This window comes from Diceros bicornis, chromosome 32 (genome assembly GCF_020826845.1).
Source record: "Diceros bicornis minor isolate mBicDic1 chromosome 32, mDicBic1.mat.cur, whole genome shotgun sequence".
Taxonomy (NCBI): Eukaryota; Metazoa; Chordata; class Mammalia; order Perissodactyla; family Rhinocerotidae; genus Diceros; species Diceros bicornis.
The window spans coordinates 11,232,691-11,259,310 of NC_080771.1; the positions used below are offsets into that span (position 1 = coordinate 11,232,691).

Sequence of the window (26,620 nt, forward strand, 5' to 3'; positions counted from 1 at the left end):
AGCATAGCTTTGCTTAATCCATTTCTTCCAGGTTTTGCATTGTCATCTTGGCTTCCGGAACCACTCCTCATCTTAGAGTTGCCACAAACCTCGTCACAGAAAGATCTGTAACGTGTGTGCATGTGAAAACCAACCAAAAATGCACCGCCATGTGCAGGTACATGAAGCTCTCAGTGGAAAGGTGATGTGGTTGAAATGGCCCCTGGGAAATGTAGGGCAGGCCTGGATGGTCCCACGTGGAGGCAAAACTCAGTGGGCCTCTTCCTAAAAACCTAGAACAGCATTCTAGAAAATAACCCTTATTTGGGGTGGTATCCATCCCCTAAAATATTCAAGATTTGTAATTGTCTCTTTAACTGAAAGGCAAAAAAAAAAATACTATAAATTGGAGACCTCCCCCAATGTCATTCTCTTCATTTTATTTAAAATTCCATTGAAATTTATATTAAAGCACTTCCTGTGACTTGAAAATATAGGGGTTTTGGCTAACATTATTATTTGATGCTTTATACTTGAATGTAATCAAAGTGTAGGGTGTATTTCCCCAAACTTACTCAGATCTAGGTTTTGGATTGTCTTTTTCTGGATCTCAAATTCCCTGATACGTGAGCAGCTCATATCTGTCGATTCGACAGCTTCTCCACTATTTTAAGCACTTTTGTTTTCATCACCATCTTTTTCCATTTACAAAGCCACTCTCAGCCGTCTCACAGACTCCTCAAGTTGACTCCTGCAACTGGATCGCTGCCCCCCGACCCCGATCTGTTCCTCTTCAGCCTCCCCAGTCTCAGTAAATGGTCCCAGGTGCTCAAATCAAAAACCTAGAGCGAGTCCTCTCACTCCTCAAACCCACACTCCAGCCGTTAGCAAGGCCAGCGGGCCCTATATGCAAGACGATGGAAAACTGGACCACCTCCCGCCACCTGTGTCCTAGTGAAACTGGGTGCCGACTTGCCTTAGCTAGACTCAGTTAGCTGTCTGTTTGCAAAAGCAGCTAGATAATGCATTACTAAATCCCACCCTATAGAGACCATCTCTGACGCTTGGGTCACCATAGTAACGGGTGCTTAAGTTGTTTTTCAGGAACTGAGAGTTGACTCCTTGTCCAGTTCAGGCCAGTTAAGACCACTGACTCATCAACTGGGCCTGCGCGAATGCCCGATAGGTGACCCTTTGACGTCAGGGGCCTGAAAACTCCATCCTCAGGTCATGCTAATGCCGCCATTTTGTGAACATTTGGCCTAAGAAGAGCCATGAAGCTCCACTACGCTTGCGCAGATGATCAATTCCCTCACTTCTCCTCACTTCCAATCACCTATTCCCTCACTTCAGACCCCTCTATCCCATAAATATCCCTAATCCCTATTTTCAGGGAGGCAGATTTGAGTCTTGTTTTCCTGTCTCCTTGCTTGACTGCCTTGTGAATAAACCCTCTCTCTGCTGCAAACTCATTGTCTCAGTGATTGACATACTGTGCCCTGGGCAAAACGAGCCTGGTTTGGTAACACTAGAGAGCCAGGGAAGCCACCTCACCAGGCTCCCCGTGTCCTCCAATCCCCTTTCCACGAGGCAGCCAGAGAGACCTTGCAACAATGTGACCTACAACATGTCCCTTTATTCAGTCTTGCAGTCAACAAATATTTGCACACTTACTCTGGGCCAGCACTGTTCTAGCACTTTCTAGACCTTGCTAGACCTTGCATTCTCCTCGGGAAGAGGATCATTAACAAAATTAAAGAGGGAAACGTAGACAGCGTTAGAGGATAAAAAGACCTGAGGGGAAAAATAACTCAGGGAAGGAGGACACGGAATGTGGTGAGTGACTGAATTCATTCCAGCCCTTTAAATAGGGGGCTGCAATGGTAGGTAGGGTGGTCAGGGAAGGCCTCACTGAAAGGGGCATTTGAGACCTGAAGGAAGTGGGAGGGCAGTCACAGAATACCTGGGGACAGAGTCACACCCTCCAATGATTCCCTATTACATTAAAATAAAACCCAAATTCCCTACCACCCCTGAGGTCCTATAGGACCTGCCCCATCAGCCTCTCTAATTCACTTTGCCCCAATGTGCTTGGGTCTCCAGCCACATGGGCCTCTCTGAGTCTATCACCATGCCTGGCTCTTCCATTTCAGCATCTTTGCTCTGGGTGCTCCGCTGTCTGGGCCACCCCATTCACCCCTCCACACATACCCCTGTGAAAGGATTTCAATCTAACATGGAACTGGAGGCTATAAAATGGAGAATCTCACACATGCGCCCTCAGAAGAATGGAACTTAAGAACTGAGAGGCTGATCCCCTGTAAATGCCTAATTTACGTTAGACCCACACTTATTTCTGACCAATGAACATCTGCCAAGAACCCCTCCCCATCTTCAAGTCAATGAACTTCCTGCTTGGACTCTGGCTGGACTTCCCCCTCTTTGCGCTCCTCGCCCATAAATACAGCCCGCCCCAAACCCTCAACGGACTCGCCTGTAGCTTGCTACAGCATGCGTTTCCCAAATGGCAATTCCTCTGCTATTCCCAAACAAACTCAATTTCTGGTAATTCGAGCTTGCCTCAGTTTACCTCTTTATTTAGGTTGACAGCCACATCTCCCATTCTCCTTTTCTCAAGGCTGGCTCCTGCCCATCTCAGGTCACTTCCTCAGAGAAACCTCTCCTGACCACCCCCAGCCTCCCATCACCCACCCTCTTTCTGTGTTCTCATCATGGCTCTTAGCACCATCTGAAATTATCTTGTTTTCTGTCTGCCTCCCCTACCAGGAATGCGAGCTCCAAAAGAGAGAACCGTGTTGGCCTGATCACGGCCTGGAATGGGGCCTGGTACAGAGCAAACATTCAATACATATTTACTGAGTGAAGAAATCAATCAATCAAGCAGAGCCAGATAAAGAACTTGTAAATAATTAACACAATCCAGGGCAGCAAAGCGGGAATCACTCGGAAACTAATCAACCCCCCTCCCAGGCTCCGCCATTTTATCAATAATAAGAACAACAACAACAACAATAGCAATGAAAACAATGCAATAATAATTCAATAATTCCATTTCATAATTCAATCCAATAAAACAGTTCAACAATACTAATAACTTGGGCATTTATTCAATTCCTTGGCATTACTATCTCTTTCTTCTTTTATTTTTTGTGAGGAAGATCAGCTCTGAGCTAACATCTGATGCCAATCCTCCTCTTTTTTTGCTGAGAAAGACTGGCCCTGGGCTAACATCTGTGCCCATCTTCCTCTACTTTATATGAGACCCCGCCACGGCATGGCTTGACAATCAGTGCATCGGTGTGCCCCGGGGATCCGAACCTGTGAACCCCCGGCCGCCAAAGTGGAGTGCCCGTACTTAACCGCTAAGCCACCAGGCCGGCCCCTACTATCTCTTTCATCCTCATGACAACCCAATGAGACAGAGTCCATTATTCCCATTTTAATAGGTCCCAAAACTGAGGTTTAGGAGATGTTTGTGACTTGCCCAAGATCACACAACCAGTAAGGGGCAGGGCCAGGATCCTAACACCAGGCCACACGGTTGTATTCAAATTCCTCTAAGTCAATACTGTGGAGCACCTATTTTGTGCAAGGAACTGTGTAAGAAAGGATTTTAAAGACGAATTATCTCACAGGTGAATTGGGAAGTCTCAGATAAAAGGATTTTTCATTAATTCTGAACTACTTGACAGAGATTGAACCACAGCAGAATCAGAACGTGAATATAAACCACCGTCTATTGAGCTTTCACTGTCAACGAGGCTCTGGGCTATACACTTTACAGGCATTCCCTCATTACTACGTATTATTATCCCCACTTTACAAGTGAGGAAACTGAGGCACGGAGCAATTAGGTAACTTGCTCCAGGTCCCATGGCCAGGAAGTGGTGGGCTTGAGTACTGAACTCAGCCCTGGCTACACAGATCTTTATCCCTGGAAAAACCTGGTACTCTGAGGATTAGAGCAGTTAGAAGGAGCTTCTGAGAGTATAGAAGATACTAGAAACGCCTAAATCTGGCAACCTTCAGACATGTTGACAGGACTTGAAGGAAAACACCCATACTCCATCCTGGAGAAGGTTCTTTCCTTTACCTAAAGGCAATTTAAACCCCTTGGCGAGGTCTGGTAGTGGTCCCCTGGCTCCTTACCTGCAAGCCACGGTCCGTTGTCTCTGAGACCAGGATGCTTCCTGGGGAGGGGGCTTGGAGTTTGGCGAGGACAGCTCCGTTGGAGGTGCCGGGGCCAGGCCAGTGCCAGCTGTGACAGCCAGGGGCCTCCTCCTGGCCTGTGCTGGCGTCTCTCTCCCACTCTCCCCTCCGTCCCCTCCACAGGGCCCAGCTGCTCAAGCTCAGCCGCATCAGGGCTGGAACCACAAACATGACTGCCTGGGGCCCGGCTTCCTCTGTCAGACTGTGGGGGCAGAATCTTCCAAACTGGAGGCTGCAGTAGCCTGTGCCCTGGAATTTTCTGCTTGGTTCACCAATTCCTAGCGGGACCAGCAGTGGCTTTGGTTTTGAACAAGGCGGGCATTCAGTCTTTAGTCCAGCAATTAGAAGGCTTTGAGGACAGGCTGTCCTTCAGCTTTCAGGGGACGGCCCGGGGCACAGGCAAGGGTCTTGAAACATCCTCTGAATTTTCTAGCCAGCGTGTCTCCTCTGCGGTCCACACGGAGGTGAGAAGATCTAGAATTGTTGTAGCAGGGGGACGAAAATAAAGTCAATTAGGCTCCTGACATTCCAGGGGGAAGCCAAGGTGTTCAAAGTTGAACCTTGATTTTCATTCCCCAAAAATCCTGCTTCACCCCCAGCCTTCCCATCCCAGCTAATAACATCTGCATCCTTCCTGCGACTCAGGTGGAAACTTCGCAGGCATCTCGTCTCTTTCTCTCTTTCACACCCCACATCCTGTCAGTTACAACTCCCGTCCACTCCACCTTCAAATATTGTCCAGAATCTGACCACTCGTCACCCCCTCCGCTGCTCCCGCCATCCCCGCCTGGACGGATGCCTGCCGTGGACAGGCTCTGAGTGGCCTCCCAGCTCCAGCCCTTGACCCACTACCATCACTTCTCATCTCAGCCGCCAGAGCGATCCCATTAAAATCCAAGTGGCACGAACTTCCAGTTATAAAATAAGTCAGTCCTGGGGCTGTGACGTACAGCGTGGTGACTATAGTTAACAATACTGTATTGCATGTTTGAAAGCCCTAACAGAATAGATCTTAAAAGTTCTCATCACAAGAAAAAAAAATTTGTAACTATGTGTGGTGATGGATGTTAACTAGACTTTGGTGATCATTTCATAATGCATACAAATATTGAACCATAAGGTTGTACACCTGAAGCTAGTATGTTGTATGTCAATTATATCTCAAGAAAAAAACTCAAAATCAAATCATGTCACTTTCCTGCTCAGTGCCTTCGATGGCTCCCATCATCACTCCGAGTAAAAGCCCAGGTCTTACAGTGGCCTCGAGGCCTCTCTGCTCTGAACCTCGCACTATTCCCCACTCCTCCACTCTGCTCCTGAAATCCACCAGGCACCTCAGGACCTTTGCACTGGCTGCTTCCTCTATCTGGATGCTCTCCCCCGGATATCCACATGGCTCCCTCCCTCCCCGCCTTCACACCTGCTCAGATGTCTTTTCCTCAAGGAGGCTCCCCCTGCCACCTTATTGATAATAACTCATTCCTCACCCCTCGTCTTCCACCTCCGCCCCCCGCCTCCTGACAACCCTCCCCCTGCCCTGGCTTCCTTTTTTTCCTTCATAGCACTGAACACCTCTGACATGCTAAATGACACACTTATTTGTTGTGCCTGTGGTTCATTATGTTTTCCTCTGTGAGGTGGGGAAGCCCTACGAGGTAGAGATCTCCGTCTCTCTTGTTTGCCAGTGTATTGCAGGCAGCTGTGCAGAGCCTGGCACACAACTAAAGACTTGTGATGGGGAAGGGGAGGCCCTGTGAGGTACGGAATTTCTGTGGCACAAAGATGAGGAAGAGAGCAGAGAAAATGTTTTGGACTTTCCTGACCCCCAGGGAGATGAGATGGGGGGAGAGGCTGGAGACCATATAGGCACCTCCCGATAGACACTTATAAGCTTATGCCTACCCCCACCCCAACAGAGAGGGGTGATCCTTGACCTCTAGGGGCCAGTGGGTGGCCTGGGGAAGGGAAAACCCCACCCCTGTTCCTGGGTGGGGCTGGGAGGTGGAGGACCCCCACCCACTGGGTCCTCAGCTGCCCTGAGAGCACTTTGGGGCTCCTGGCTCCAGACCCGAAATCAGGCTGGGAGAAACAGAGCAGTAGGACGCATCTTTTCCTACCTGTGGCCTCCCAGCCGCCTCCAGGGGCCTTCCAGGCACTCAGCTTTCTAAATAAAAATATTAATTGCTGAAGAAAGCGAATAGTAGAGAGGGATCCTGCTAGAAGTGGGCTCGCTGCAGGTCTGGGATGTGATGACCGCCCAGGAGACCCAGCCACTCAGGCCAAGAGAGGAGGGCACCGTTCAGCCCAAACAGGTGCAAATTCTCCTCAGACCTGTCCCGGCCCTGACTCTCTAATGCATCTGGTTACAGACAGCATGCCCTCCCTCCTCTCTCTCCGTCTCCATCTGGGTGTTAACAAGAAAAGCAGATTAGAAGTGTCACTCCCATGGCTGGTTCAAAGCTGCACCACCGGTCCACGTTGGTTCCATTCTGCCAGGTCCAATTTCCTTCCCAAACAAACACTCGTATTGGGTTTTGAGAAACCTTTTACTTATATGAATTCCATGAGCTCGTCTATGACCTGGGGTAACTCTTTTATGAGCAAAACAAAGAAATGACTAATGAAAAGGAGTTTGTTTTCGTTTTTTATTCCAAATAGACTCTGTGCATATCAAATACACACAGGGCTGCCCAATTTTCTGTTATGAGCTGGGGAGGTGAGTGATGCGGGTGTATGAGAGAAGATTAAGACTTCTTTTCCTTCATCTTATTGTTCAAGAGTATATACTTTTTTTAAATAATTTTATTCATTTATTTTTTCCCCCAAAGCCCCAGTAGATAGTTGTATGTCATAGCTACACATCCTTCCAGTTGCTGTATGTGGGACGCCGCCTCAGCATGGCCGGAGAAGCAGTGCGTTGGTGCACGACCAGGATCTGAACCCAGGCCGCCAGCAGCGGAGCGCGCGCACTTAACCGCTAAGCCACGGGGCTGGCCCAAGAGTATATACTTTTAGATTAAGTCCAGGTGGTAGAAGAGTCCTTTTTAAACCGTTTTAAAATACTCTGAAAAATTATTGTTGGAGCATCTTTGTTGTTAATTAAAAAATACATTGGAAGCCACGGTTTTGTTCTTAAGTCGTTATTTTATATCTAATGCCTTGAAACTGACATACATTTTGTGGCGTCTGCTAAAACTAAAAGCTTGTTTTGTCCACATGGGTGTTCATTTGTTATTATGATGCCGGCGGGAAGCAAGAGTGCCCTGGAACCATTGTTATTCGGTCATTGTTTTCTTTAGCGTAAGCTGGAAGCGAGTAAGGAGTGATTTAACTGAGTGAAGGACCACACAGAGAGCTGCAATTCAGGGCCAGCAGTAAGATGCCTTAGGAGCTTCATTTTAGGTTCTAGGTGCAGATCACTGACGCGTCTCTCTCACTCAACAGAAGCCCTAAGAATGACTACATAGTGTTTTTAGCAAAAACATTGACCATGTCTTAGAACATGCTTGTGTATCTTCAGACGGCCTTAAAGAAAACCTGCGGAGGTTTAGCACACGTTTTCAAGGTTGCAAAATTCTGTTAGAGGAATAAATCTAAAGAATTTAGATTCACTGGAGGCAGTGAGCTTAAACTTTGTTTTGTTTTCAAGGCAGATAATATTCACACAAAATTAAGCTTTGTGAGAGAATTTCTATGATGATTTAATTTCGTCTTTTTCTCCCCTCGATGAAACATTAGTCCTAGAATCCTAAAAATGGTCTCCCCTTGGATGTCGGGATAAGTCACCCACTTCTTATGCACTTTTTAACAAGCAGAAGACAAGAGTATGGGAGTGAGCAGATGGTACAAGGGATTAGCAGAGAGGTTAGCTTTAGCGGTTTATATCTGTAGATCCATTAGCCTGAAATTGGGTCCTATTGCTGGAGACTAAAACCCCCATTAACCAATTCAAGGCAACTGCCAGAATAGTTCGTTGATAATTGGTGATCAGGAGAAAGGGTAAGTTGTAAATAAACAGAACAATGAAACCCAGTTTCCACTCATCAACTTATTCCCCAGAGACTAGTTTAATTGAGATAAATTACCTTGTAGATAATGACAATGCAAACTTACACACACCACATCAATTGAGATAAACTGCTGTGTGTGAGTATCTGTGAGGGCATTTACTTCGCTGTTACTGATGAAATTATTTGAAAGCACTTATGAAAGTACTAGGTGGGTACATGGCGGCACTTCTCCAAGAATCTGGAAGTCAGTCTAGTCTTTTAAACTACAGAGTTAGTGCCCTTTGTTTCATGAAGGGAAGGACATAAGCTCGCTGCTTCTAGAATAGATGTTGAGTAGAAGGGCTTAATGTTCTTCGTCGCATGATGTTAAGATTCAAAGGATTTCCAGTAGCTCACTCTTGTTTATAACGGGAAATTTTTTAAAGGGGGAAACTTTATTAAGTTTTATTCCACTTTGTAGTGGAAATCTCTGAGTAAAACACTGTGAAAATATCTGGACATACCTGAGATATTCGAGTCCTTAAAGAGTGAGTCATCCATCATCCCAGGCCCTCATCAGGACATTTTCAATCCAGAAATTCATGTGCTTCAGTTGCGGGAAATTTCCTGCGTCATTTCTTTGATGTTCTCCTTCCCTCTATTTTCTTGGTTCTCTTTGGAACAGCTTTGGGTCTGGGTTTGGAATTCCTGATTTGATTCTACCTTTGTTTCTATTTTTCCTCTCTCTCTTTTTGTTCCAGCTCCTGAGAAATTTCCTCAACTTTATCTTCCAACTCATGTACTGATTTTCCCCCTCACATTATATGTTTAATTTTATTTATTTATTTTTCCCCCAAAGCCCCAGCAGATAGTTGTATGTCACAGCTGCACATCCTTCTAGTTGCTGTATGTGGGACGTGGCCTCAGCATGGCCGGAGAAGCGGTGCGTCAGTGCGCGCCCGGGATCCGAACCCGGGCCGCCAGCAGCGGAGCGCGCGCACTTAATCGCTAAGCCACGGGGCCGGCCCTACATGTTTAATTCCCCGGAGATTTTTCTTGTTTTTTGAATATTCATTTACTAAATAACATTTCAAGAATGCAGTTCATCTCATCTCTCAGGGACTGTGAATTATAAGGGTTTTTGTTCCCTCTCTACTTGTCAGTTAGAGACTTCCTGTTAGATTGTTCTTGACTTTCTGTTCATATTTAAGGATGGGGCACTACAAAGTCAATAGGAAACTGTATGTGTGGGTGGAGCCTGTGGTTGGAGGACTCCCTCAGAGTGGTGGAGTGGGGACCAGGACCTTTCAGGGCAAGGCCTCTGCTGGCAGTTTTATTAGGTCCTTTCTCTTGACCTGGTCAATTTCCCCAGGAGTGACTAGTCCCCTCTCCTGTCTAGGTTGGGTGTAATCCTGGCTGCCAATATTCTGAAACTCTACCAGGGGGCTCATCCATTCCCATTGAACTGCCATAGGCCCCAAGGCTGTGTTCCTCACCCTCCCTTCCCCAAAAGTTTGGTTAGAGCAGTCAAAATGGACTTTAGTTAGGAGTAAAAAGGATATTACTTAAAGAGATATTCATTATAGCTGTTTTCGCCAGGCTTTCAGAAACCCCACCAGGGGACTCATTCACTCCTGCTGAGCTGCCAAAGACTCCAAGATTATGTTGTCTACATTGGCCTTCTTAGAAACTTCCCTCACACAGTTCTCCTCCCACACCCCCTGAGTAATAGGACAATTACAATGGGAGAGCATGTGTAGATAACTAAAAACTCTAAACTATTGGTTTCATTTCAAAACACTTTACCTACAAAAATAAAAAAGTAAAAACAACGGTAGCAGACAAAGCTCTCTTAATCCCTGCCAAGGAAATTATGTAAGGGCAGAGTCAAGTTTGGGAATCAAATTGGACATTCGAATGAAACTAACTTATGTATTTTCACTCATCCTCACGGTCGATCTTCTATCTCAACATCCTCCCCTCTAATTCTATCACATGACACCTTAGATCATTATTTGTCAATCTCATAAATCGAATGAGGTTGACCAGGGCAGTTGACCAGCCTGGAAGTTCTCAAGGGAAAACTGCAGGTGGCAGGAAGAACTGTGGACCCAGCAGCTGCCACTTTCCCAGGAGATGCTCACGACACAGTGTTCACTGTGGTATTGAGGGGCCGGAGGGCAGAAGGTGGGTAAGATATTCTCAATCTCCAGGAGTAGGAGGACTGGTCAGGGATGTGTTTAGACCCTCAAAGAGGGAGGATGAGCTTCTGGATGCAAATCCTGGCAGGGTGGGCTTACCTACAGCTGCCCGTGCCTGGGATCCCTTTCGTTCCTTATATGGTGGCTCTTTCCCACCCTTCAGCTCGAGGGTCTTCTTCTCAGAGAGGCCTCCTTGAACTTCCCTAATTAAACCGAGCACTTCCGTAACGCGTGGATCAATAAACGGTGCCCACAGCCTGAGCTGCAGGTCGTCTCTGTAAGGGGAGAGCCAGCACTCTCGCAGACCTGCCCTGAGCCCCCATCACGTGCTGGCCCCGTGGAGGATGTGCGGGGGAGGATCCTGGAGGGTTAGAGACAAAATACTAAAAATGCCTGGTACCTGGTAACCTCCCAATAAATAGGAGCTTTTATTACCTCTTAAAGAAAACCCCAAACTTGGAAATCTGTGCAAACAAAACAAAGAAATTATTCCGTGCTTAAAACATTTTAAGGGTCCTCATCTTACCCAGGACTTCACTGCATCTCTTTCCATTCACATCCTCCCACCCCCAACACATTTGGAATATGATTCGGTTCACAGAACTTTTAATTTGGGGTGTCAAGTGACATTAATAGTATTAATAAATATATCAGTGCTTGAGTGGGACAAAAGGAAAACAGGATGGTTCCAGACTTGGAAATTCTTAAAAAGACAAGTCCCTCCAGGGGAAGGTGGCAGCGTGGGGCCTACCCAGAGCAGCCCCCTCAACAGCCCCAAAAGATGCACCCTTCCAGCTGCAAGGAAAGGCACAGCTCACCACCAAGCAGGCCACTGCGGGCTGGCCTTGGTGACTGTGGGTCCAGGAGAGAAATCACGGCCTCAGCCATCATCAGTGGTCGCAGCCAGAAGAAAGGGCTCTGGTGGAAACAGAATTAAAAGGACATCAGTGGGCATGATCCAGAAGAGGAGGAGGATGGCCAGCGTGGCACAAAGAGGTCTGTTTCTTCCTAATTCTCATCAGTCAGTGCTGGGGGAGGGGGAGGGGGAGGTGGGCTCATGATCCTTTAAGTCGGGTGGGGGAGCGGTTTCTCTACAGGAGGATTTTCTGTACTTCGACTTGGAATGCCATTAAGTCGCATTTTAAAAATAATTTCAAAAACATTATCGAAGTAATATGTGCATTTAATTACAACAATTTCTTCCGCGCTTTATAAGTAATTCAAGCACTAGGGTTGTAACAACCCTCTAAGGATACTGGTTACAATCCTAACCACCGTTTTTCAAAGAGAACTCTGTGGCTGGGCCGGCCCCGTGGCTTAGTGGTTAAGTGCGTGCGCTCCGATGCTGGTGGCCTGGGTTCGGATCCCGGGCTCGCACCGACGCACCACTTCTCCGGCCATGCTGAGGCCGCATCCCACATACAGCAACTAGAAGGATGTGCAACTATGACATACAACTATCAACTGGGGCTTTGGGGGAAAAAATTAATTAAAAAAAAAAAAAAAAAGAACTCTGTGGGTTCCACTCGTGAAATCTCTCCCCCGCAGCCTTCCCTCCCATCCCGGCTGTGCCCCCTCCCTGACCTTGGCACTGGGCTGTGACACCAGTCTCCAGCCCCAAGGCTTCCTCGCCTCTGGGCCTCCTCGCAGCTGCCAGGGAGCTTTTGCTGAGAAGCAAATCTGTCCACACCGTTCTTTGCGCTGTGCTCCTCCCTGGGCTGCCCCCCCAGCTTTAGGGCAGATTCCTGAGCCTAACACCTTGGACCAAGCCTTCACAGGCCGCTCCATCCTTCCAGGATTGCCAGCACCCCTCTGCCCCATGCCCTTAGGGCGTCAGCCACAGACAGCTGCTCTGCAGCAAGCCCCTCCACTTCGTGCATGCTCTTCTCTGCCTGGAAGGCCGATCCTCCCTTTTCTCAGGACGCTATGTATCCTTCAGCCTCTAATGTTATCTCACTGAAATCTTCCCTTTAAATTCCTCATGCAACTGGCTGCAAATTCCTTAAGTGACCAGAGCATCCTGTAATCACCCCTATTACAGCCTCTTTGATGTAGGGTGTGGTTTTTTTTTTCATTTCTGTATTTCCTAAGGGAATGTGAGTTCCTAGAACCCTCGTCTTGTTTGTTTATTTAATTCCCAGTGCCTAGCACTGTGCAAAGGAAAAGTAAGTACTCAACAGGTGCTGCCTGGTTGCACGAATGAATGAATGAATGGTACCCTGCCGCTGCGAGTGCTCTTTCTGCAAAGCAAATCCGACCACGTCCCTCTCTGAGCTCTGTTCCTGCCTGGGCTCCTTCTCCACTGATGAGGTTACGCTGGGAGCTATTAATATACAAGAAAAAAAACGCAGCAGCAGAAAGGGAGAGAGGGGACGCTGACAAATTACTTATTTTCACTGAATTTCTGTTTCCTCATTTGTGAAACAAAAGTGCTGCCGGAGGAGCTTGGACGGGATCGCCCAGCTCTCAAACTCCAGCGGCTTGGCTCCGTTACAAGTGTTTTCTGAGCCTCTGGCAGCTATAACCCGAGTCTCAGCGCCACCTAGTGGTACACGGGCGCAGTAGCGGGGAAAGGCGGCCAGCGGGGAGGGTGGACGCGAGAAGGAAGCCCCAAGCTTAATTACGTTACAAGGCAGCAAGAAATTAGGTCAAACGTGAACTTCCTAACCTCAGTGACTCTGCGTCCTTTACCCTGGTGATGGAATAACTAATGAACCTCAGGTGTGTGAAGCAGCCCATTAGGATGCCCGACACATGAAAAAGGCAGCAAAACAATTCCTGTGTATTGCAGTCCTCTCATTCATTGATCAACTTACTGCTTGTTCTCCGAGTTAAATCTTCTCTTTGGGAGGAAATGTACTTTCGAAGAAGCTATGGCTTAGAGTTCTAATGAACCAATAAAACTACAAATTAAATATTCTTTTGTGTGTGTGAGGAAGATCGGCCTTGAGCTAACATCTGCCAATCCTCCTTTTTTTTTTTTTTTTTGCTGAGGAAGACTGGCCCTGGGCTAACATCCATGCCCATCTTCCTCTACTTTATATGGGATGCCGCTGCAGCATGGCTCAACAAGCGGTGCTTCGATGCGCACCCGGGATCCCCAGCGGACCCGGGCTGCCGCAGTGGAGCGCACACACTTAACTGCTTGCGCCACCGGGTCAGCCCCCCAAATTAAATATTTAATTAAGAGTATATAACATAGGGGCCAGCCCGGTGGTGTAGTGGTTAAGTCTGGCTGGCTTGCTTCAGCAGCCCAGGTTTGCAAGTTCAGATCCCTGGCGGGACCTAGACCCCACTTGTCAAGCCATGCTGTGGTGGCATCCCACATACAAAACAGACGTTAGCTCAGGGCTAATCTTCATCAGCAAAACAAACAAACAAACAAAAGTATATAATGTATTTTTCAAATGGCTTTCTTTACCTTCATCAGAGTGACAAGAAATGCTAAAAATCCCAAGATCGGGGCAGGCCCAGTGGCGTGGCTGTTAAGTGCACCAGCTCCGCTTTGGCAGCCTGGGGTAGCAGGTTCAGAGCTCAGGCACACATTGATGCACCACTGGTCAAGCCATGCTGTGGCGGCGTCCCATATAAAGTAGAGGAGGATGGGCACGGATGTTAGCCCAGGGCCAGTCTTCCTCAGCAAAAAGAGGAGGATTGGCAGATGTTAGCTCAGGGCTGATCTTCCTCACAAACAGACAAACAAAAAAATCCAAACACAGCTGATTAATATTATAGAAAATATTAAAGATGATTCTGAGAGAAGCTGCAAAATGATAACAAAACATTAGTGTCTAAATGATGCATGTGTAAGTTCCATTAAAACTTACTGACCTGAAAATTTTATCAACCTGGTATTTGTTTTCTAAATTACTTTCTAGTTGCCAAAAACATGCAGCAACCAACCCGTTGAATAAATAAACAAAATTTTTTTAAAAAATTGAACATTTATGGAAGGAGAATGACACTGAGGCTTTGCTATAGTCTGTCCCCAGGGCCACGCTCCTGACACACTTTCTGGGCAAAGCAAACATTTAAAAGGGCAGGTACTTTATAGGCGCTTAAGTAAATAAGGGCCTTTGAGTGGGGAACAGGACAAATCAGTCCTACATTTAAACCATCTCTAAAGGGAGATCCCATTATATGCATAATTATATTTGCAATAATAATAACCTACGTCTGCAGAGCACAATACTTTATAAACCTGTTCTATATCATGCCTTATTGGAGTCTGATAGAGTCTTTGTCGCTATTTACGGACTGATACATTACATATGCAGTGATTATTATTGCATGACCCCAGAAATACATACAGTATGATGTTGAAACTGGACCATCCCACTACAGTGACCATATTTTCCAAGCCAAAAATAAGGCCACTTGTATCGGCAAGAGTGAACGTGCACATAGACAAAGGGGAGACTGGGACGGCCAATACATCTTATCTCCAGATTATTTCTTTCTTGGGGAAATTTATAATCTAAGAGTCTTTGAAAAAGGCAGAAGCTGCAGGAGGAAACACAAGTCGGTCTTTTTATGACTGGAGTTGGAATTTAATGGGTCGGTTTTGGAGACAGCCTTGAAGGAGGGGGATGAGTCGCTGGGCACAGGCGTTTCAGGCATTAACAACATAAAAGAATGTAGCTGGTTACGGGGGATGGACTTAAGAGGCAGGTCTGTGCCTGATTTTTATATTTCATCTGCCATTAAGTATAGGCCTCAACCTGTAAGCTCACCAGATGTATCTCTTTTATGCCTCGTACAGTTACATAAAGGATGACATGTTCTATTGGGATCAGTTCAGTTTCAGTTTTATCTGACAAATTCAAAGAGTTTCAAACATACAGAGTTGAAAAACAAACCTTAAGTAGACAAAAACGTTAAATTCTGTTCATGCTTAAATCAGTAACCAAAGCATTTCGGGAGAAGGTCCATTAGCCCAGTGCAAATTCATCAGCCTCAGAATAAAATCCGAACAAGGAAAACACCAGCAATTAATTTCACGGTGATTTAAAATATATTAGGTTCTTGTGAAAAATTACCTTCTGAATTGGCACCCGTTGAAATGTAAATGTGTTCTTATTCTCCAAACGGCCCCATTCTTTTTTCTTTTGGTCCCGAAATTGCATTTGGAAATTCTGTATATCCACAGACGTCACATTCATTACCTCTTTTTTGTTGATAAGTGTGCTTTGCTCAGAGGTTTTTATGAGACTTATTTTTCCTGTAATGAATACTCAGCAATTCGAGCCTGTCTTTTCAGCTTGCTGGATGTAAGTGTCCCTTGATTAATGGACCTGTCAACTCCATGAGCTGATATCACACAGGAAAGGCTCCGCCAAAAAATGTCACTTCTTATCCTGGTTGTCCACGCACTTCTGGTCTATGAGCCTTGTGTACCTCCCAGATGGACCTAGTTTTTCCTTTTGGGTTTTGTTAATAACAAGGGAAGTTACATTAAAGTAGATAATTGAATTATTTAATTCAATCGAAAGAATTTCTTTTGTTCCAATAATGTGCTTCTTGTGACGGAAGGATTTTTTTCTTTCTATTTTTCACTCTTGTCAGCAGAACTGCTACTTAACCATTTAAATCAATGTATAGATCAATATAAACAACACTAACTTTTTTCTAGATTCAGCCTGGAGATAAAGCCTTGCAAGAATAAAGTTGTTTGAGAGGGAAAAAAATAAAGTCCTTAAGTGAAAATGTTTGCTGTAATAAGTCCAAGACATAGAACCAGTTAAGAGTTAAGGCTGTGTGCTGTGATGGTCAATTTTGCATATGTGCTTTTATGTTGTCGGATTCCAACTCAGCGGAAGAATCAGAACTCGCAGATTATAAATGAGCAGAATTAGGGGCTACTCCAAGCTTCTGGATAGACGATAGTCTTGAAAAATTACATAATCATCTGGGTAGAATAAATTTCAAGGGGATTATGAAGATGAGTGGTCCCAAAGTTATAAAACGGCGGACCGCCTCAAAAAATGTATTCCACAATGGGAGTAAAGGAAAGTACCAAACGCCATGCTGGGCCTGAGAAGGAAAGAAAGCAAAAAATACTTCCTTCAATGCCTGGGGGGATGTATATATAAAACATAGGCCTCCAGAGAAAGAAGGGCTAGAGTGCTGACACACGCACACACAATTTCCATAACCACAAAAATCTAAAAGGTCATAAAATAATAAGAAAGGGAATGGAAGCCTAGAGGCAGGAGGAGATGGAGCACCCAGTGGAAGGAAAGCACAGGGCGGGGAGTCCTGGCCTGGCAGAGGCTGGATCAGCCAGGCCCGCCAAGGACCAGAATGCTCAGATGAAGGAAGCAAGGCCATCTAGGTCACATAAAGACCAAATCAGAGCAACATCAAGACGAAAGGTCAAAAACCCAATAAAGAACCAACGACAAGGTAGGGGCATTGGGGATCTCATTCACAAACATTCTGATGGCATTGAGGACTGCAGTTCTCTGCTAAGTATGAGTAATAAAGCACTCAGTTGAATACAATATAAGAAAGCTCACTGGAGATACCACAGATATGCAGCTTACTAATACAGGGATATAAAGCGATTTAGGCAAGCTTTCAACAGAAACCAAAGTTTATGATGAAACCAAGCACTGAAGAAATGAGTCAAGTCTCTATAGCTGACCACTTTCTTACTTTGTTATGTTGTTCTACGAGAGTACAGTCACGAGTCGCATAACAACCTTTCGGTCACTGATGGATCGCATATATGACGGTGGTCCCCTAAGATTAGTACCATTTGGCCTAGGTGTGCAGTAGGCTATACCACGTAGGTTTGTGTAAGTACACTCCGATGTTCACACAACAAAATCGCCTATCGACGCATTTCTCAGAAGGTGAGCCCGTTGTTAAGCGACTCACAAGACTGTAATTGTCTCTTCTGTCAGACATCAAAAAGAAATTGCTAGTAGGGCTGACCTGGTGGCTTAGTGGTTAAGTTCATGAGCTCTGCTTTGGCGGCTGGGGGTTCACAGGTTCGGATCCCGGTGCGGACAGATGCATGGCTTGTCAAGCCATGCTGTGGCGGCGTCTCATATAAAATAGAGGAAGATGGGCACAGATGTTAGCCCAGGGCCAATCTTCCTCAGCAAAAAAGAGGATTGGCAACAGACGTTAGCTCAGGGCTAATCTTCTTCACAAAAAGAAAACAAAGAAATTGCTAGTAGAACAGCTCCAAATGCCCAAGCATACACAGCTTTGAGTGCTGCTTGTTAGTTGCACCATTCAACATTCTATCATTTGCTGACAAACTAAGAGAAATATTCTTATTTTTTTTTCATGTTAGCAATCTCATGCAGATGTCATTAGGGCCCTGCTAGTAAAAGTGGATGGGAGCCCTTTGATCTCCTTCTAAGCACATCTGAGAAACTCTATGATTCAACAAGCATTATTCTTTGCTTCAGTTCCTTGTCTTCAGAGGGAGTTACTCATATCTGGAAGAATTACCCCAGATTGCAATGAAGAATTCAAATCTGAATCATGCAAAGGTTCTAATTTCCTTTTCTAGTCTTCAAAAACTTCTCCCTAGTCATCAGGTAACGCTCCTCAGGGGTAATTAAAAAGAGGATCTCCCTACATCCTCAGGTCCACTCTTTCAAGTAAATTCAGATTCTGATAGAAGGCAAAGCATTATTTTTTGGTACAAACTTTTGTGGCTCATTTTCCTTCCTGGCACCTTTCTTTCCTGGTGGGTGCTGTTCATTACAAATTTGACAAAAATCATCAAATATGTGACTATCCGTGGAATTGAGGTCAATTCGATTTTAAAATCTTTTACTTACTTTAGGCTTACACATGGAAGTTTTCAGATCATCTGAATTACTCTTTTGGATCTGTCTGGAGAGACTTCCAGTTCTTTTTTCCCTTTCTTTAAGGAGCAAAACGCTTTCGGTTTCAGAAATCCGGAAATGCTCAAGGTGGGGTTGATCACCACAGTCTATATACACATTTATATAGACACTGACTGTGGGAAATAAAACTTCCCTGAATTTCTCCCAGCCTCCCGAGACTCTTCACGTAGTTGATAATTAGATCTGCAGCCATTTGTCTAGTTAATTGCTCTCCTCTGAAAGGATGATCGAGTTCCTCATCTCGGGGACAGGGCCAAATGGCTCCAGCTGGGCCGTGGGTCCATAGGTCAAGCCCCAAGGTGCTGGAAGACTCCAGGGCGGTCTCCCCAGGTATTTACATCAAACAGGATGAAGTCCCAGAACTTGGAGACTACACTAAACGTGAAAGCAGAGACACCAGGGGCTGTCCAGCTCCTGGAGAGAGATTTACATGCCAAAGGCTTGGAGTCAGGTTTCAGGCCCGTTAAGTTTCCAAGAAGACTCTTTCAGGAAGGGAGGGGAATAGTTACCTCTTTCCTCTTTATAAGTGGAAAAAACATAATTTTTCTTAGTTCTCCTCCTGTGGAGTGTCCGGCTACTTGCATAGGACATTTGATCCCTGGCCAAGGGTAAGGCCTGGGGGACCAGGAGGCAGGGGCGATGTGCTTAGTATTTCCTTTAATATAATTAATAAGAAATCTGTCTCTGATCCGGAACACCTGTGTGTGTATTCAGGATAAAATTAATAACGATGAATGTTAAAAACCAAACACTGACAAAAGGTGACTAGACTGGGAAGGGTCCTTTTCTTCCTCCCCCACCAGTCATGACCAGCTCTGGAGAAGGGAGGGGGTGAGGCGTCCAGTCAAATGCCTAGCCCGGCCTTTCCAGGCTGGGAGGGACCGAGTGCCTCAGGGCCAAAGTCAGCAATGGAGGCTACTGCCCTGTTGACTAGTGCTGGTGATGTTGGTCTTTGCCCGGGAGAGTTGCCAGATAAAATTCAGGACAACCAGTTGAATATGAATTTCAGAAAAATAACAAATGGTTTTTTAGCATAAGCATCTCCCATAAATTGCATGGGCTATACTTGTGCTAAAAAAAACAAAAAAACAAAAAAACAAAACACCGAAAAACCCTCCTTCTTTCCTTGTTTATCTGAAATTCAAATTTAACTGGGCATCTTGTATTTTTACATGCTAAATCTGGCACTCTACTGTGGTGACCAGTGAAGACCCCTCAGAGATCCCAACCCCTCATGCCCACTGAAAGAATAAAGTAAAAATGGCACTCAGACCTTCTTTCTTTTCATTTCTGAAGGAATACTGGAGGAGCTTGTGCTCAGATCCTGAATCCAGGAAATGTTGACATCCGTAGTTTACGTGCTGTGGAGGGAACGTGTCCCCCTCAAATTCATATGTTGAAGCCCTAACCTCCAGAGTGGCTGTATTTGGAGATGAGGCCTCTAAGAAAATAATTAAGGTTAAATGAGGTCATAAGGGTGGGGCCTGATCTAATGGGATTAGTGACCTTATAAGAAGAGACACCAGAGAGTGCTCTCTCTCTCTGCAGACACAGAAGAAAGGCCTTATGAGGACAGAGTCAGAAGGCGGCCATCTGCAAGCCAGGAAGAGAGCCCTCACCAGAAACTAAGCCTTGATCTTAGACTTCCAGCCTCCAGAACTGTGAGAAAATAAATTCCTGTTGTTGAAGCCATCCAGTCTGGTATTTTGTTACAGCAGCCCTAGGAGACTAAGACAACATGGTTACAGTCAGCTTATCAAGTACCCATTGAATCTTCTTACAACAGCCCTGGAAGGGTTGTTTTATTCCTGGTTACCAAACCAGGCTTGTTTTGCCCGTCACCCGGAAAGCCAATCACCGAGACAATGAGATTTCGGCAGAGGGAGGGTTTTAATCACAAGGCAGCCAAGTGAGGAAGCGGGAGAACGAGTCTTAAATCTGTCTCCCCAAAAATGGGGACTCAGGGATGTTTATGGGGTAGAGAGCAAGGTGGTCTGAAGTGTGGAGATAGGTGATTGGAGGTGAGGAGAAGTGGGGTAATTGATGATCTGTGCGAGTGTAGTCAAGCTTCATGCCTCTTCACAGGACACATGTTCACAAAATGGCGGCGTTACCATGATCTGAGGGTGGAGATTTAGCTCCTTGACGTCAAAAAGGTCACTTGTCGAGCATTTGCACAGGTGCAGTTGATGAGTTCGTGGTCTCAACCCGCCTGAACTGGACAAGGGGGTCCTAATTCCTGAAAAACAGCTCAAACATCCGTTACCATGGTGACCCAGGCGCCAGGGAAATCAGAACCTAGTGGGAGCTGGATAGTACATTGCCTAAGCAGCGCAGTTAACAATGGGAGGGGGACCACTAGAAGCTATAATTAGTAATTGCAAAAAACTGTAGTTACTAGCTACCTAATCGTCAATGGCTAACTGTTTACCGTTTTTACTCCCAGCTTAGAGATGGAACTCCTGAGGCCTGGGAAGCAACCAGAACAGTGCTTGGCACATAGAAAGGATTTTTAAAAATATTTATTGAATGAATGAAAGTTCTGCAGCTGAGTCTGCACTACAGGCCTGTGGCAGAGGCAAGACAGTGGCCTTCAGGGTCTTTTCTCTTGGCGATTTCTGTCTCTAGCCGGGGTGCTGATTCCCTGAGGATAAATTTCTTTACCTGAGGTTTCGATTTCCTCACCTCTGATTTGGGTCTAATAATTCCCTTCCTGATCACCTCACAGTAGCGAGGTGGACAAGGCTACTTGAGCGGGAAAGCTCTCCGAAACCCACAAAGCACAGACACCTGTGTTCTTAGCACTTCGTTGTAAAAGACAGCAGAGAGTGAAGGCTCAGTGGAAAGGATCATAAATGAGGAGGGGTCTGTCCCAGGGGTCCTTGCTGCTGTGTCCCTCTTCAGGACAGGGAGGGAGCTGGGGAAAGCCCATGTTCTCCCCGGAGGACACGTCGCTCTCTCTGTTGGTTTCCCTGCCACAGAGATGTATTTGAATTTGATCTTAGAACAGCCTCGTCTCTCCTCTATTCCCATCTCTGAGCGTCTCTTCCTGATGTTTGCATTAAGAACCCACAAGTGCTGTTCTAGACACCCAGAATGGGTGGCCCAGATTTTGAATTTTAAATAACCAGGAAACTCCCAGAAGCACTTTTGTCTGCATCAGTGAGGTTTCTTTCACTGTGAGCGACAAAAACCAACTCTGACGGACTTAAGCTGAAGGTGACTACATTCAAAATACACACGGTAGCCTGTGTACTTAGGGAAAAGCTGGAGACCAGACCAGGAAGGCCGGGAAGCCTGGTACTAACAAGGATCTGTCAACAGGAACGAGGGGTCTGTGTGGTCAGGGCCAAAGTTGTGGTGCACCTGTGCCCACTTTCGTTCCCTCCCTTTCCATCTCACTGATTGTCTCTCAGGATGTTTCCAGCTGCGGGTGACAGAGATGGGGACTAAGATGGCTTAAATAAGAAAGGTATTTCACCATCTCATGTAACAAGTACTCTGGACATGAGCGGTTTCGAGGTTGGCTTGGCAACTCAGGCGTGTCACAGTCTCCATCTCTGATTCTTTGGATCTTCGGTCACAAAATGGCTGCTGCAGCTCCAAATATATTCTCCCAGCAGTGTGGCAAGTAGGAAGAAAGAGGGACAGCAGCAATAGGGGGTTTTTGTTTTATTAAGGAGGCCTCCTACCATCCTTCCCTTTATAACTCATTGGTTAGAACAGGGTCAATGGCCACCCTTAGCCACAGGGAAGGCTGGGACAGTTATTGCCTGGCATAACGGCTCAGAAGAGCAGTGACTGGCTTACGCCAGGGCTTCATCCCTGGAGCTGGGCATCTTGCTGCCCAAAGCTAAACCACGGTTCTGTTAGCGAGGAAGAGGGGGCAATAGCTCTCAAGATTCAGATTCCCAGGAAAGAGAGCCAATGGGCCTGACTTGGGTCCCCATGTTTGACTCACGATGCATGAGTGAAAGGTAATCTTCTAAAAGGGAGCAGGATCCTGTGGCTGCAGGAAAGGAGATGGATGCTGAGTGCAAAAAGACACATCTCTCCTTCCCTTTCCCATGGGCCTTTTCAGACATCAGGTGGTATTCCAGTCTAGCCAGGACAGGCTGTACAAATTGTGGGGCCCAGTGCAAATAAAAATATGAGACCCCCTGTTCAAAAATTATAAAGAATTTGAAGATGCAGAGCATTCAATAAACACAGGGCCATGGGTAACCGCATAGGTCACACATCCATGTGCTGCCCTGGGCCCAGCCCAGATGTAGTTATTGTCCCAAGAGAGTAAGCCTTGGTTGGTGTTTTAGGGTCTGTTTTTGTATGAAATTGGATTAAATATGGATGGTGGGGAAAGCTGTGATTTATATTGTTATAACTAATGTGGTCTTTGTACAAACTCTCAGCTAAAGAGTCAGGAAAGAGGCGATCACACCTCTTCTGTGTATATAACCCTGGGCAGAGGCAGGATTCAGAGAAGACAGAGTTCTCAGGGGGCTTCCATTCTACTCCAGCTGTAGCAAAGTCAAGGGGATGATAGGTCGGCTTTATTCCTCATTCCCATTCAGACTTGAAAATGCCAGTCTATTATTTGCCCATCACAGTGGCCCTGTGTGGTGCAATGTATTATCTCCATCTTACAGATGACGTCATCGGGACTCAGAGAGGCCCGTGGGCATCTGTGGTACATGGTCGAGCTGAGATTGGAAGCTAGGCAGTCTGACTCCAGAGCCCCTGTACATCAGCAGTCTGCATCTCTGAACACGTCTAACGGGGTTGGGGAAATTGGAAGCAGTTGGCTTGGTGAGACCAGAGGTAAAGGGGCTGTTTTTGAGGTGTTTAGAATCCTAGGGGCCACGGAGGTTTGATAAAGCATGCCACAGGGATATCTCTCCAACAACAGGAATGCAGGATAAATTACACCCCAAGGATGTCGATAGGAGACCAGCTAGGGAGCCTGAGCCAGGAAATAACTTCGTTTTTCTCACAAAAGTGTCTGTCATACTTGGTCAGTTTCCAAAATGAATCCACAAGCCAGGAACATTTGTCTAAATACTTTAATTAAAATGCATTGTAATAGGATGAATGCCAGACTGTAAATGCAGTGTTCATGTTCACTAAGAAAACAGATGAAAATATTCCAGGTAGCTGAATACATCTTGATAATGAAGTTTTAAACAGCTTCTTGGTTTTCATTTTCTTTAAAATATTTATGTAATTAAAAAAATAACTTGCTATTCATTTTCTACCAAAATGCAGGAAATGTTGAGACATATTAAATTAGTAGAGATTCAACATACATCAATTAAGGATTCTGTTTCAGATGCAGAATGACAGTATTCCTGAGTGGTACCATCCATGCCTTGGCTATCAACCAGTCCAAGTCTATTTGGAGAATCATGCCAGCCTCAAATTCAATTAATTGAATATCCAAATTTTGTGAAAATGTCAAGTTTTCTGAGATTTCTCAGTGAATTTAAGACACCGCTCATCTCATTTCAAAAGCAATTTTCTTTCCAGGACAATTCTTGGGAACCTCAAGAATCTCTTGCCTTATATAATAAGCAGTATTCATTCCAGGGTTGATATCTAAAAGAATAAGTACATTCATATAAAAAAAGATTCCTTATAAAATAGGATCTCACAGTGAAGTTGTCCTTAAACCATTCTGCCATCTACTGAAGGGCAATCCGTTTACTTTACTGATATATGTGAAATACTTGCTAAAGACAGAAGCATTTTCTATGCTTGGATCTTAGAATACGTAGTGCAAATACGGGGATGATAAATGGGGATGGTAAAGAAAAAAATTAGCCAAACCCCCAGACCTTCCCTATTTAAATCAGTGTTTACCAGTGAAATTATGTCTATACGACACTATTTATTACAGCATTATTTTTACCAGCATAAGATTGGAACACAACGCAAATGCCCATCAGTGGGAGAACGGTTAAATGTTATATTATATGCATACCATGGACTAAATTGCAGTCACACAAAAATAAGCATGTCCTTAATGTGCTCATAAGGAGCAATTCCCAAAATAAATCAAGTGAAAAATAACAGCGGCTCTAGTACATTCCCAGTCGTATTTAAGAAAAAAAAAAAGGAAGAAAACAAGAATGAATTTACCTATTTCCTTGTGTCAGCTTAAAAATATCTCTGAAAGGATACACAAGAAACTGACAATAGTGGTTGCTTGCAGGAAGGGGACCAGGGAGGTTGGGGTAAGGGGAGAACTTCTACTGAGTATCCTTTTGTACACATGTAAATGTGTTATTACCTATTAAAACTAATTAATAAAAATTTTTTAAAAGGGTAAAATAATAATGTCGCTCATCATTATAGCCAATGTGATGATCACTCACATCACATGATATGTCATTGGCTGGATGAATCTGTTTGTCACCCTGGGGTTTGGAAACGCTTAGACCAGCCTGGGAACTCCCACATTGTTTAATTTTTCGCAGGGGAAATGAAGGTTCTACTTTTCATTCGATGGATTAAAACACACATTTGCAGCCCCCCAAAGGCCCCTTCAGCAGTTCACAAGGTTCCTGTAATTGTATATAAAATGGGCAGTATCTATTTGGAAGTCCAGGCTTTTTGTGTTCATGGTTGCTGGTGGAAACACATGGCCCAATGCTAGTTTTCATTTTTCATCACCAGCTCCCCCAAGAGCCATTCAGTATGCAAATAAAATCCTCTTAATAAATATTCATTGACTGAATGATTCTTTTTCTTTTCTTTTTTTTTTTTTTTTAAACTATAAAAGCAACACGACTTGATCTGGAGAAATCTCAGGAACTTCAGTGGCGTGGGCTGTGAGATTTCATCTTCTAGGATTAATGGAAGTCGCTGCCATCATCTCTATAGCAAAGGTGTCAAAAGCAAGTAACAGATTGATCCCTGCTGAGGAGAAATGAGTGGCCAGCAGAGCGGATGCTCAGAAGCGTTCCCAGCACCTGCCCAATAAGTCCACTTCCATTTTACCTGTTCTGAGATAACGGTATCACTCACAAGTGAATAGTCTGGGGAAGACAAGCGCTAACTACCTGAACGAGCATCACGTTGCTAATGCAACCGCCCAGCAAAGAAAAATAGCATCGCACGTGGGTCAGACGCGCCATAATGTTCGCTTAGTCAAACGAACAGCACGACTGCCCTCTTCTCTGCCGAAATGTTTTCCGTCCTTGAAATGTGGGAGTCAAATCCTTGAGGGAAAACCCCAAACATTCCATAACCCTTTACTTCTCTTCCCATGTCTTGGAGCCCCATTCTGTCCGCTGCCTGTGAACTTTCAAAATAGAGAAGAGTTTTGTTCTTAAAAATAACAACAGTCGGGGGAAGGCAGGGCTCTCAAGTGACAGTGGGAGCTTAGGGACACGAACACTTTATGAAATTTGTTGGTTTCAAGACCAGCCCTGCGAGAAGCTGATGTCCGGGCGGGAATGTTGGCGCGGAGGTCAAGGAGAGCGCCTGAGGCCACTACCGCGGAGCAGCGTCCCGGCCCGGGGAGAGGAGCGCGCGGTGCCGGGGGCGCGGGGCGCGGGGCGCGCGGGCGGCCGCCTCACTCCGTCTCCTCCTTCTCCTCGGGCATCTCCACCGACAAGATCTGTTCGCCGGGGTCCGGGCCCGGGCTCATGCGGATCCGCACCGAGTGCTGCTCGGGCTCGGCCGCCCCCTCCCCGCCTCCCTCGAGTCTCGCAGGGGAGGCAGGTGGCGGAGAGCGCGCGGCCGGGCCCTCCGGGGCGGTCTCCGCCGGGGCCGAGGGTTGCACCTGCGCGGCCGAGCCCGCCTCTCCCGCGGCGTCTCCCGATCTCTGGGCCTGGAATCCGGAAAGAGTGACTCGTGAGGCAGAGAACCTCCAAGGGGTCTTGGGTACCTCCCGGTTCCCGCCTTCTCGACCCGCAAGGAGGAGGATGGCGGAACGCTCAGGGATCTAACGGGTCGGGGCGGAGCCGCATCAGGGTTATTTAAATAGTAGAAACAGTGTATTATGGGGAAGTTTAAGGATTAAAAGTCGCGGTCGGATTTAGTGGAAGGTCTTGGGGATATTTTAGGTCTCTGCTGATTTGCAGGGCTGGAAGCGACAGTGCAGTTTCCAGTTCAAGGGCTGAGCCCCGCGCCTGAGCTATTGAGAGAGGAGAGGCTGCGACCAGCAGGGGGTGCCACCATGGCCCCTGCAAAGCTGAGCTGGCCTGTCCTGCCCGCCCCAGTGACCAGGGCTGGGTGCTCCTGGGTGAAGGAGAAAAACTCTGAGCAAACACGGTGAAGGCTGACGAGAGCAGGAGCAGCGGTGGCCTGGCCACCTTTCTGGAAGGTCTCAAAGATTGAGACCCCCAGG

General features: G+C 46.0%; 1 protein-coding gene across 1 annotated transcript in view; it reads right to left on the minus strand.

The window, feature by feature from the left end:
- Positions 1-23,312: 23,312 nt before the first annotated feature.
- Positions 23,313-26,620, minus strand: part of CNGB1 (cyclic nucleotide gated channel subunit beta 1) — a 68,933-nt gene continuing 65,625 nt past the window's right edge. Inside the window, exon 33 of the mRNA XM_058527708.1 lies at positions 23,313-26,101. Coding sequence (XP_058383691.1) covers positions 25,844-26,101 — 258 coding nt within the window. The 3' untranslated portion in view covers positions 23,313-25,843. The remainder of the gene's footprint in view (positions 26,102-26,620) is intronic.